Below are 13343 nucleotides of genomic sequence, written 5' to 3' on the forward strand. Positions count from 1 at the left end.
TTTGACAGCACTATTAAACTGAAGCCAAATGGGATTATTAGAGATAGGTTCTTTCTCAACCAATAAATATACAGTACCACATCACATTCATCTGAAGAGACACTGTAGGTTCACTACTGAATCACAGGCATTGAACGTCTGGTGAGGCTGCGGGATACGAAAGTCTGGTCAAAGGGAAAAGCTTGTATTGAAAATGGAAGCATTTAGGGACAAGAAGACAAGAGCCAAATGGCTGAAAGAGGAGCCACAGCTGGTGGAGCAGAGAGTGGGGGGAACAAAAGCAGCTACTTGTCATTACATTAAACAAATTTGGGGAGAAGAAAGCAGCTAATGTCAGCCTGCAAATAAAACAGGAGGAATGGCAGGAGAGCAAATAAAAAATCACACCACTTACTTCTGCCTCAAATACCATTTGATATCCATCCCTCTTTTTAATTTTGTTGTAGAGGTACATTGCCAGGTCCAAGCACTTGTTAATTTGGTTTTCAAATCCCACCGTCCCCTATAATGAAATGCGTAGCAAAACAATTGAATATTAACTCATTAGGCATGGTGAATTTTCAACCATTTTTGATAATCCACTGTGCATGAAATAAGAACAGTGGTTTTAAACTACATAAACATTCCATTACCAGCAATATTACTTCAAGGGTGCCAACTATTTTGCATAATCTAAGCAAAGTGGATAGTATAATACCCATCCCGAGTGAAGAACTTGAAACAGATTGTCAAATAGAAATGATGGTGGCACGTGGTTAGCACTGCTGCCTCACAACGCCGAGGACCCGGGTTCGATTCACTGTCTGTGTGGAGTTTGCACATTCTCCCTGTGCCTGTGTGGGTCTCACCCCCACAACCCAAAGATGTGCAGCGTAGGTGGATTGGCCACGCTAAATTGCCCCTTAATTTAAAAGAAAAACTGATATCCTTACTAAGTTAGGATAGATTCACTTGCGAACCAGGAACTTACTTATCTATAGCAACCATCTCATATAGAAATATGGTACAGAAAGTTTTATTGTCCAGAGTGTAAATAAGTGGGCACAGACCAGGAGGGAGGAAGTGCTGGTGTGTGTGTGTGGGGGGGGGGGGGGGGGGGGGGGGGGGGGGGGGCTGCGGGTGTGGGTGGGTAGCAAAAAGATGTTGGAGGTTAATGGATTAATTAAACTTAGTAAGAGGCTGTGAGATGACATATGAAAAACAATGGTGTATAGGTGGGATAGGATCTCAATCAGGAGTAAAACAGGAGGGCTGGCACAGGGCAGGAGATATTGGATGAAGTGGAAGCAGGTGGAGCAGATGAACAGGTAGATTTGATTTTGGACAGGACAACATCCAATGAAGTCTTTACATTTACTGTCCAAACTAATAGTGAAGACTGTCGTGCAGACGGTTGGTGTGAAGATGAGTTTAGAGTTCCACGAGGTGGTGGTAGAGTGGGAGATGCAATTGCTGACCAGGTGCACTAACATTTATAATTGACACATTTGGGGCCATGGGATTGAGGGCTGTCCTGGAGGCTGTATAGTGGGTGAGGAGGAAAACTGGAATCTATGCGGGCACAAAGTCAAAAAGAGGACACCCGATTCTAAGTAACCCTACTATACAGTCACAAACTGCAATAGATAACTTTTATTAAACTTCTGATTTTGTTGCAGCCTTCCTAGTTCTAATACACAACATCTACACCACAATCAGCAGATAATTGGGATCAAAATTGAGTTTGAGTAGGGTGCTCTTTCCAAGAGCCGGTGCAGACTCAAAGGGCCGAATGGCCTCCTTCTGCACTGTAAATTCAATGATAATCTATGATTAATCTAGGACAAAGGTTCGGCACAACATCGTGGGCCGAAGGGCCTGTTCTGTGCTGTATTTTCTATGTTCTATGTTCTAAAATACTCAGGCTGTTAAAACTGGTAACATTTTGTGTGTCAGCACTCCGATGAGGATAGACTAAACACGGAGGGATTAAATCTTGTCATCAAATGAGATGATTTTTTTCACAAGTATAGGTCATGAAAATCTAAACAGAAATGAGCTAGCACTGTCTTCCCAGTGACAGGCCAATGGTTCAGCATAACACTCCTTATCCCAAAGTTTTAAACACACATTAAATCAAAATAAAGGATCTTAATATGATCATAATGAATGATTTTGCATTGGATTTTGTAACATGAACCCTCTATGGTTGAAATAGGTTGCTTCAGTCTTCAACCACATACCACCTCTTTACTTAACATAAATTGGATTCCTTGTTAAAACCACAGAAAAAGATGAAAAAAAAAAACCCCACATAAAGGTCTGGTTAGGCCACAACTAGAATAGCATGTCCAGTTCTGGTCACCATGCTTTAGGAAGGATGTCAGGGTCCTGGAGATGGTGCAAGGGAGATTTATCAGAATGGTTTTAGGGATTGGGATTTTAGTTACAAGGGGCAAAATCTACCGGCCTCGGCGGGCCCGACTCAGTGACGCGATGAGGTCAGTAAATCCTGGGAAAAGCCTCTCGCGGTAATTACGACGCTTGTTATGCCTCATGAGACCTAACGAGATCTTGTGAGGTGTGGAGACTTGGATTTCCTCACTGGGTAGTCTTACTTGAATATGTCTATGCTGGTGTTACCCAAGGCGTGGAATCCAATGGCCCTGCCTCGGAGACCTCCATGTGGCGCTGTCTAGTACTTATTTCTACAAACGTGGACCAGGCTTAACAACACTTGGCCGAGGGGGGGGGGGGGGGGGGGGGCACGCAGGCGATCAGGGATCCCTGGGTGGTCAGACTCTGGGCAGAGTGGTAGGGTGCCCTGGTTGCACTGCCAGGCTGGCAGTGCCAAGGCATCAGGATGGCATGTTGCCCATGCCGGGGATCAGACCCCGGGGGTGCTCTGCCCTTATGAGGTGGGGTGTGGGGGGGGGGTTCCAGAGGCCAGGATGAGAAGTCGAGAGATTGCCTGCTCATCAGAGCAGGAAATTAGTCTAGGTGCGGCCTCGGCAGGGCGTTCCACACCGAGGCCCAAAAAAGCAGAGTCCAGTTTAATAGCGGGGTGGTTTTCGCCACTGCAAGTGCCAGGAAACACCCCACTAAACGCGCCCAAAATGGGACTCTGTTTTTTTCCATTAAATCGCACCTAAGGTTAAGTTGGAGAAGCTGGGGTTGTTCTCCTCGGAGTTAGGGAGATTCAGGGAAGATTGATAAACGTGTTCAAAATTATGACAGGTTTGGAAAAGGTGGACAAAGAAAAACTGTTCCTATTAGTTAACGTTACAAGAACAAGGAGACACAGATCTAATGTTCTGGGCAAGAAGTACAAGGGGATGTGAGGAAGGAGTTTTTCATGCAGTGAGTGGGAATGACCTGGAACTTGCTGCCCATGAGGGTGGTGGAAGTAAAGACAATCAATGATTTGAAAAGGAAATTGGATAGGCACTCAATGGGAACAAACTTGCAAGATTGTCTGGATAGAGTGGGGGCCATGGGACTGACTGGAATTCCCTTAGAGAACCAGCATAGTGCTTAATGGACTAAATTACCTCCATCTGTGTTGGAAATGACTCCGTAAGATAGTTTCTTAAGTCTAATGATTCAAAGTCGATCCAAAGTCATACCAATGACCTGAATTTTAGCTTGATAATACTGATGAAGCTAACAGCTTTCATTGTTGTTATGGAGTAAATCAGGCAGCAGCGTCTGTTATTTATACATGCACATTACACCCCAGGAGTCCAAACTCTGCTGTTCCCCCTCAGGCTGCACTGCAGAAGACCTCACCAATAGATTCTGCATTGGAAAACATGCAATAGTGAGGACCTGTAGGAGGTTTCCAATAAAAGTGCCATAAAAAGCGAAAGCCAATGCACTCTGGAGTAATTTTTGATGGTATGATAATTGATAATCACCATCAAACAACCTCTCTGGCTCTGCAAATCTGATTTTGAAACTCTAGGGTATCATTCCTTCAGAAGTTAATTAGTGTGGAGATTTTAAATGCATTTTTGTTTTTCCATGCATCTCTTTCCTCTCTATCTCTTAATCTCACCTGTCTTTCAAAATCTTTAATCCACTTTCTGTAGATGATTTGAATTCAATGTATGTTTCCTGCTTTATATTTCCTGGTTTACAATCTGGCTGTTTCAGTGAGGAGTCTTTGATTTGATTTCTGAAGGGTCCCGTCATTCTTGGTCCTGCTGACAGATGCCTCATTGGAAAAGCTGTCAGATTAGAGCAAGTCTGCACGCTAAAGCTTGCGACAACTCTGCCCGTGCCGTTCCTTTGCTGTTGACAGCAAAACCCAGGCCAATCTCTTTCTGTAACTGTCCTGTAAGCATTGTATACAAGACATTTCCAAATTCTTTTGCCATATTTAGGATTATTGCATATGAAAGCCACATAGGAATAGAATCTGAGAGCGTCAGAGAGAGATTTACAGCATATATATTTAATCAGTTACATGTTCAACAACATGTTTTCTGGCCCTGCCCGCCAGTGGGATCTTCTGCTTCTGCCGATGTCAACACCCACTGTGTGTCTCCCGGTCGTCAAGGGTCCGGGCCACTCAAAGCCCCATTATCATCGACAGGACTGGAAGATCCCACCACCGGACAACGCGGGACACCTCCACCGCTGGAAAATATGCCATGGTGGGGGCGGAAAGTCCTGTCCATTGTGTTTACATCACAAGAGAGACCTCGGGCGGGATTCTCTGACCCCCCACCAGGCTGGAGAATCACTGGGAGGTGGCGTGAATCCCGCCCCGACGCCGGCTGCTGAATTCTCCGGCGCCGTTTTTTTGGCGGGGACGGGAATCGCGCCGCGCTTGTCAGGGGCCGTTGGCAGTGGCCCCCCCCGGTGATTCTCCGCTCCTCGATGGGCCAAGTGGCTGCCCGTTTTCAGCTAGTCCTGCAGGCGTAAATTACACAAGGTGTGTATTGGCGGGACCTGGCTCTGCAGGCGGCCTGCGGAGTTCTCGGGGGGGGGGGGCTCCCACGGTGGCCTTGCCTGCGATCGGGGCCCACCAATCTGCCAGCGGGCCTGTGCCATGGGGGCATTCTTTCCCTCCATGCCAGCCGCTGTAAGGCTCTGCCATGGCCGGCACAGAGAAGAAACCCACTGCGCATGCGCAGGGATTACGCCAGCGGTTCTGGGAACACACTGGCGCTCCTGCTCAGGTGCCAACTCACGCCGGCCGGCTGAGGCCCTTCGGCGCCGGTTGACGTGGTGCCAATTACTCCAGCGCCGGCCTAGCCCCCGAAGGTGCGGAGGATTCTGCACCTTCCGAGCGGCCCAATGCCGGAGTGGTTCACGCCACACTTTGGCGCCGGTACGGCCTGCCCGCCGGATACCGGAGAATCCCGCCCCTCAACCTGAAATTTCATCTGATTCTCTCTCCACGGACACTGGGCGCGATTCTCCACTCCCACGCCGGTTGGGAGAATCGCCTGGGCTGCCAAAATTTCCGGGGACGCCGGTCCGACGCCCTCCCGTGATTCTTCCAAGCGGCGGGAACAGGCCGGTCGGGTTTCGAATCGCCGGAGATACCCAAAATGGCGATTCTCCGGCACCCCCGCGATGGGCCGAGCGGCCAGGCCAAAACGGCGGGTTCCCCCCGGCGCCGTCCACACCTGGTCGCTTCAGTCGTGGGCGGTGCGTGAACGCTGGGGGGGGGGGCGAGGGGGGACCTTGAATGTGGAGTGGCCCGCAATCGGTGCCCACCGATCGTCGGGCCATCCTCTCTGAAGGAGGACCTCCTTCCTTCCGCGGCCCCGCAAGATCCGTCCCCCATCTTCTTGCGGGGCGGATTTGGACAGGACGGCAACCACGCATGCGGATGGCGTCCGTTATGCGGTGCCGGCCGCGTCATCTATTCAGCGCCGCTTTTACACGGGCGACAAGGCCTGGCGCGGGTAGATGACGCGGCCCCGATACTGGCCCATTGTCAGGGCCTGAATCGGTCGGGACCGGGGCCGTTCAGCGCCGTCGTGAACCTTGACGGCGTTCAAGACGGCGCGGCCACTTCGGCGTGGCGGTGGAGAATCGCGCCCACTGTCTGGCCCTGGTACTGATTCCCCGAATTTATTTCCGTGGGTTGACAAGGCTTTCATCAAAAGGACCAATAGAAAACTGTGCATATTCTTCTTAAATCGCTTCCAGTAACAAATTGTGTACTTCCAGAGGAAAACCTGATGGGTATAACAGATAAACTAGATGACTGCTTCCTGATAACGTTCAGTTGTTAAAACATAATTGGATAAATGTGATCCTGTAGTAACAGGAATTGGAAGTTTGATTTGGAAGCTTCACAAGCTTACAACGTGAGATGAAATTTTGCAATATGAGTTGAGAAGACTGCAGCAGTGAGCTCAGCACTCACTAGTATCAGTTTGGTCTCAATAACTACTGATAGCAAGCTCCAGTTGCAGCTTGAAGTGGTAGTAATAAAATGTCTCTTGCTGCATGCTGGGCAAACCTGGGAAAGCTGAAAAGGGAATGTTGTGTGAGGGCTTAGCCTCCAGACTCAATCAGAGTGTAAGTAGGTGCAAGGAAACTGTTAATGGCCATCATATGTTGCCCAACTACTTGGCGAAGTGCAACATTAGCTAACCTTAATGTGGCAGTCTTCCAAAGCTGACTAACCTATTCTTCATGTCCTCCCTGTCCTCATTGCATTCACTCTGTCAGCTTGTCTGGACAGCTTGACTTTGATCGTCCTCAGCACTTGTTTTGGGATGTTGAACAGAGGAGAATGTGCTCTTAAAAGCTGCCACCTCAAATAAGCCAAGCAAAAAATAAATCACCTGATTTCTCCTCTCCAGAAAAAGCTAGTTTTCTTTAAGGCTTATCAGAAACCCACACTGTTAAATTTAAATGGTTTCAAAATGGTGCTGTTATCCCCATTTTCACTCTAATTCCACCCAAAATAATTACCATCACTGTACGTTACCCCCGAGTCCAACACCACACTGAGGAAGCCATTTTATGTGTTGGTACTAAAGATTGGTGTTTTTTGCCTGCATACCAATCTTTGGTGGGTTGAGTCGGTACTGCCTGCAATACTTTTACACAACTCTGCTCTAACTGTCACCTTATTTCTATGCTTGGATTTCTCAGAGGGAATACTTTTATTTTGATGTTATAAAGAGTAAGAGGATTGCACAGCAGAGATTCAGTTTGAGGCTCTAAGCCACAGACATTACTGAAGGCATCGACATGTAACTAACTCACCTGCCAAGGTCAACAGGTCTTAATAGAGTCATGAACAAAAGTAACTTCACACCTGCCAATGCTTGTCCAATCCCCACACACACCTTTTATTTTTTCTAATTAGGGGGCAATTTAGTGTGGCCAATTCACCTACCCTGCACAACCTTGGGTTATGGGGGTGAGACACATCCAGACACAGGAAGAATGTGCAAACTCCATGCGGGCATTGTCCCAGGGCCAGGATTGAACCCAGGTCCTCGGCACTCTGAGACGGCAGTGCTAACCACTGCACCACCGTGTTGCCCTACACACACTTTTCAAAAAGCCCCTCACTTTCCAAGTCTTCTGCAAAGATTAGTTCCAACACAAAGACCTTAATTTCACCTTTCATCATGTAATCCTTTAAAATTGAAATAAACCACAGAAATGAACTCATAACTCTATGGGGTAGATTTCGACTTTGCCTAACAGTTTCAAATGAGTGATAGTGAGTTAACAGCTTGTATTATGTCTCTCCTGATTTGAAGCAATGGAAGTAAACATTGGAAGAGATGTAGAATGGGGGCTGCCGACTCACTATCACCTGTTTCACACTACTACAGAAGATCCTCCCTTGTGAGATCGAGCTGCTCGTACTTTAAACCAAATTCACAAGAGGTGCCACATTCTCTGTGTACAACCACTGCTTACTACATTGTTTCAATGGCAATTTGATGCAAATGCATTGAAACATTTAGCTGGATACTGATTTTGGTTGCAATCCATAAATACTTATATCGCAACATTGTTTCCATTTTTATGTACATAAAAATCTTAGCAAATTTTCTCACATCTTTGTGAAAATAAAATGCTGACAGATAGAAACCCTGACCCAGTGAATGACTGTGCTGCTGAACTTAAGTGACAGGGAGCAGTGTTTTCCTGCATGCTTCAAGGCCCCACCGCCAGCCTCATATGGAGGGCAGAAGCTGGTACTGCATGGGGAACAATAGGCGGGATTCTCCCATCGACGGGAGTGTTTTACTCCGGCGTCGGCGGCCCATGCCGCTCCAACTGCCGATCCCAGCCTGAACCCGGCGCCGCGGGGTCCACGCATGCGCAGTTGGGCCGGCGCCAACTAGCGCATGCGCAGTGGCCTTCTTCCCCGCGCCGGACCCGGCGCCAAATGGCGCAGGGCTACAGGAGCCGGCGCGGAGGAAAGGAGGCCAGGGGACAGAGAGGCCGGCCCATCAATCGGTGGGCCCTGATCGTGAGCCAGGCCACTACGGAGGCCATCCCTCCCGGGGTTGGACCCCCCCTCCCCGCCACAGGCCGCCCTTCAACGCTGAGATCCCGCCGGCTCAGAGGATGTTAGAACAGCGCCGGCAGGACTCAGCTTTTTGATGACGGCTGCTTGGCCGATCCGGGCCAGAGAATCGGCGCGCTGGCCCGGGCGAAGTCGTCACATACCCCGACCGGCACCGCGCTGACCACGAGGGCCCCAATGGCGCCGATTCTCTGCTCTGCGGAGAATCGCGGCCTGGCATCAGGGTGGTGTGGTGCGATTCGCGCGGCCCGCCGTCGATTCTCCGTCCCGGCGGGGGGGGTCGGAGAATCCCACTCAGCCACTCAACCTGATTTTTTTTGATTTGTCAAATGAATGGCCAAAGGGCAGACATACCATCCAATTAAGAGACAGCAGCAGCATGACAGAGTGGGTCAGTGCAAGAGAGGGTGCTTCAAAATGGTGGTGTGTAAAATAAAAATAAAAAATGGCCTTTGCTGTCGGGCCAACATTGTGGAGAGGGCGCCCCACCCAAGGGAGGCCACAGCTAAAACCAACTGGCAAAGAGGGCCTCATAGTCTATCTGGAGTGCTGTGTCATCCCAGTCTACCATCAGCAGCCTGGCTCCAGGTAGCTAAACTGTTTCCCACCATCTCAGGCTGAATGGAAAATCTGAGTTAGCCTCTGACAATAAACCTTAAGTAGTTGTTAACTAATACAATTGGATACCTGCCATTTGTAACCCCTCCACCCTGCCTCCGGGAACATGGCCTGCGGAAGGGATTCAGCCAGGGAATTTGCAATTGGCAGAGGGCTTGAAATCCTGAACCTACCCACATCTGTTACAGCATCGGTGGTGCTTAAAAATCCTCCTGACTGAGGTTGAGGACCTCTCTCCGTTTATGCAAATTAGATGTTACACTAATCATTGTAGATTCTGAATATAGATGTAACCTGAAGGCACAATACTAACAGCTGCATGAATACAATGGGAACCTGGCTGATAGGCTCATGGAAACAAGTGGAAGTTGGACCAATTTAGCATTACATGGAGTAGAAATTGGATCTTTTTTCACAGGCATAACATGGGTTCAACAAAAAACAATTTCAGGGCCTAAAATCCTGCACACCTGTGGTTGAAATATGTTTGGCTAGTCAGGAAAGGCCCCGGGGCCGGATGGTTACCCAGCGGAATTTTATAAGGAGTTTGCGGTGGAACTGGCATTGTATGTGCTGGGGGCATTTAGCGAGGCAGTGGAGTAGGGAGAGCTGCCCGGAGACGGTGCGCAGGCGACAATTACATTAATACCGAAGAAGGGGAAGGATCCGTTAAAATGTGGGTCATATATGCCCATATCATTGTTAAACACGGACGTAAAAGTGCTGGGCAAGCTGGCGGTGGGGAGGATGGAAGGATTTGTCCCAGGGGGGGTTGTGGAGGACCAAACAGGTTTCATAAAGGACAGGCAACTCTCCAGTAATATAAGGCGATTGTTGAACGTGATTATGACCTCGTCGAGAAGAGGGTACCAGAAGTGCTGGTGTCCATGGACGCGGAGAAGGCATTCAATTGGGTGGAATGGCGATACCTGTTCGAGTCCTGGGAATGTTCGGGTTCGGGCCGATGTTTGTGGCGTGGGTGTGCCTGTTATACGTGGCCCCGGTGGCGAGCATACGGACCAATGAGATGAACTCACAAAGTTTTGGGTTGCACAGGGGAACGAGGCAGAGGTGCCCGTCACTGCTACTGTTCGTGCTAGCAACAGAGCCCTTGGCGATGGCCCTCAGGCAGTCGGCAGAGTGGCAGGGGATTAGGAGATGGAGCAGGGAGCACCGAATGCTCGCATCTATATGCAGATGCCTGCTATTGTATGTGTTGGACCCACTGGAGAGCATGGGGAGGATTATGAGTCTATTAGAGACGTTTGGGGCATTCTCAGGATACAAGCTGAACGTGGAGAAAAATGAGGTGTTCCTGGTGAACGAGTCAGGTTGGAGAGCCAGCTTAGGTGGGCTACCATTCAAGGTAGCTAGAGACGGGTTCAGATAACTGGGGATCTCGATAATGGGAGAGTGGGTGACATTGCACAAATGGAATTTAACAAAGTTGGTGGAGGAGATTAGGGAGGATTTTAAGAGGTGGGATACACTGTATCTCACTCTGGCAGGGAAGGTCCAAGTGGTGAAAATGAATGTGCAGCCAAGGTTCTTATATATTCCAGATTCTCCCGATTTTTGTACATTTTCGTATAGAGGGGATGTCGGTGTTAACACTGCTATGTGAGAACCACGGTTTTGGTCGGGGGAGACAGACGGTAGATGTAGGAAGTGGGGAGAAGTGGGGCCGGTGAGGACGAGAGATTTGTACCTGAAAGAGAGGTTTGTGAGCATAGAGGAGCTGAAGGAGAGGGTAGAGCTCCCGAGAGGAAGAGAATTTAGATATTTACAGGTAAGGGACTTTGCGCAGAAGGTTTGGAAATAGTTCCCCAAGCTGCCGAAGAATGCCCTATTGGAGCAGTTGCAGCTCCCAGACGTGGAATGGGAGGGCAGAATCGGGGACAGAAATGGCTGGTTGGGAGAGCAGGGGTGTGAGCAGGTGGTGAATATTAAGGAGAAGTGGGAGGGAGAGGTGGGAAGGAAGATAAATTGGGGAGTGTAGAGCGAGGCACTACCAGGGTAAACGGGACCTCCACATCCGCGAGGATGCGCCTGATATAGTTTTAAGGTGGTGCATAGGGTGCATATGACTCGGGCGAGGATGTAGATTCTTCCAGGGAGTGGTAGATGAGTGCGAGAAGTGTGGGCGAGGGTCAGCAAACCACGCACCTATGTTCTGGGGCTTGAGAAGCTAAAGAGATACTGGACGGGAGTATTTGTGACGCTAACAAAGATTGTGGGGGAGGGGTCGAGCCGGACCCTATGGTGGCGATCTTCGGGATATCGGATGGAGGGGAGGAAGGCCGATGTTGTGGCCTTCACCTCTCTGGTTGGCCAACGAAGAATCTTATTTAAATGGCAGTTGGCAATGCCACCAAGGGTGGCGGCCTGTCTGGGAGGCTCATATGACTTTCTCCATTTGGAAAAAGAAATCAAGTACGAACTAATGGGTTCAGCGGAGGGCTTCGAGACAAGTTGGGGGCTGTTTGTGGCCATGTTCGAGGAGCTGTTCATCACAGGTGGAGGGGTTGTGGAAATGGGAAACAAACTTGTACATACTGTAAAACTGTGAGATGGGGAGCATGTTCCCTGGATTATTTATGTTTTGTAATTGTTTGAATAAATTAGGAATGAAATACATTTTTAAAAAAAGAACTATGCTTGATCAATATTGGGTCTGGCCATTCTCCACTTCTGTGGTTGCCTGAAACAGACATTATTCCCCTCACATAGGGAACTCAGAGGCCTAATTCTGGATTTAGGAACCATTTCTTCAATCAGGGCGGTGAGGACAGCAGGCTCAGAACCAGCTCCTCTCAGGATTCTTCAGCGGTCACTTTTTTAAAATTCATTTACGGACGAGGCCAGCATTTATTGTCCATCCCTAATTGCCCTCAATAAGGTGGTGGTGAGGTGAGCTTCCTTCGTGAACCGTTGCAGTCCATGTGGTGTAGATACACCCAACGTGCTGTTAGGGAGGGAGTTTCAGGATTTTGACCCAGCGACAGTGAAGGAGTGGATGTATTTCTAAGTCAGGATGGTGAGTGACTTGGAGAGGAGCATTCAGGTGGTGGGGTTCCCATGCCTGTTGCTCTTGTCCTTCCAGATGGTAGCAGTTACAGGTTGGGAAGGTGCTGTCTAAGGAGACTTCGGGAGTTTCTGCAGTGCATCTTGTAGATGGTACACATGGCTGCTACTGTGCATCAGTGGTAGAGGGTTTGATGTTTGTGGAAGGGGGAGCAATAAAGTGGGCCTCTTTGTCCTAGGTGGTGTTGAGCTTCTTGAGTGTTGTTGGAGTTGCCCTCATCCAAGCAAGCGGAGAGTATGCCACCATACTCCTGACTTGTGCCTAATGTCTTTTTTTAAATTATTAATAATAATAATAATAATGGCCAAAGCAATAATTGCCAGCAAAATATGAGTGTGTTGTTCATTAAAACCATCCTGTGGAGTGAGAAGGAACTGCAACAGTCTTCCCAAATCCACAATCATCCCGAGGTCTGCTGAAATTGGCACCTCTCCTGTTCTCCTTCCCTGGGTCTCACCTGAGGTTTGCTGCTGGCAATTGATATAGCAGTCAGGTGAACTGATGCTGGAGATGTGACAGATGCCTGCCACTAATCCAAGTTAAACAAATGAGGCGCAAAGTCCAATTTCAAATGGGCCTCAGGCTACAGGCATAAGGATTCTGTAAGGCAAAAGCACCTCATCTTCTGATTCGGCATGTTACAGCCTTCTCGACTTAACATGGAGTTCAACAACTCCAGACTGTGAACGCTCTCCTCCACCTTCACCCCATTTTTATTTCTACCAATTTATTTTCATTTCTTCCATCAATCTGTTTTTCCCTCATCATTGCCCTCCCTTTCCCCAGCCCACCCCACTTTGGTCACCTGTTCCCTGTTCCTATTTGCCCTTTGACACACAGCTTACCTTTGTTCTGTTTTTAAAACATTCTAATGTCTTTGTGTGCCACCATCAGCACCCTTCTTAACCTTGATCACCCCTATTTACATTCCTTCTGACTTTCTGTCCATGACATCTTTGTCAATCTCCACCAATCACTGGCCTCCATTCAGCCCCACTTCTCCATAACCCCTCCTGTAACAGTTTAAATCTAACCCTATTTCCAGTTCGCTCCAGCATTGACAAAGAGTCATCCAGACTCGAAACGTTAGCTCCCTTCTTTCTCCACAGATGCTGCCAGAGCTGCGGTGATTGTCCA

At 48.7% G+C, this 13343-nt stretch overlaps 1 protein-coding gene across 4 annotated transcripts in view; it reads right to left on the minus strand.

The window, feature by feature from the left end:
- LOC140390654 (glutamate decarboxylase 1) overlaps positions 1-13343 on the minus strand; it is a 95923-nt gene that overhangs the window by 16607 nt on the left and 65973 nt on the right. For all 4 annotated transcript variants that reach the window (XM_072475836.1, XM_072475838.1, XM_072475839.1 and 1 more), the window contains one exon: positions 395-502. In XM_072475836.1, coding sequence (XP_072331937.1) covers positions 395-502 — 108 coding nt within the window. The remainder of the gene's footprint in view (positions 1-394; positions 503-13343) is intronic.

Source organism: Scyliorhinus torazame, chromosome 2 (assembly GCF_047496885.1).
Source record: "Scyliorhinus torazame isolate Kashiwa2021f chromosome 2, sScyTor2.1, whole genome shotgun sequence".
Lineage (NCBI taxonomy): Eukaryota > Metazoa > Chordata > Chondrichthyes > Carcharhiniformes > Scyliorhinidae > Scyliorhinus > Scyliorhinus torazame.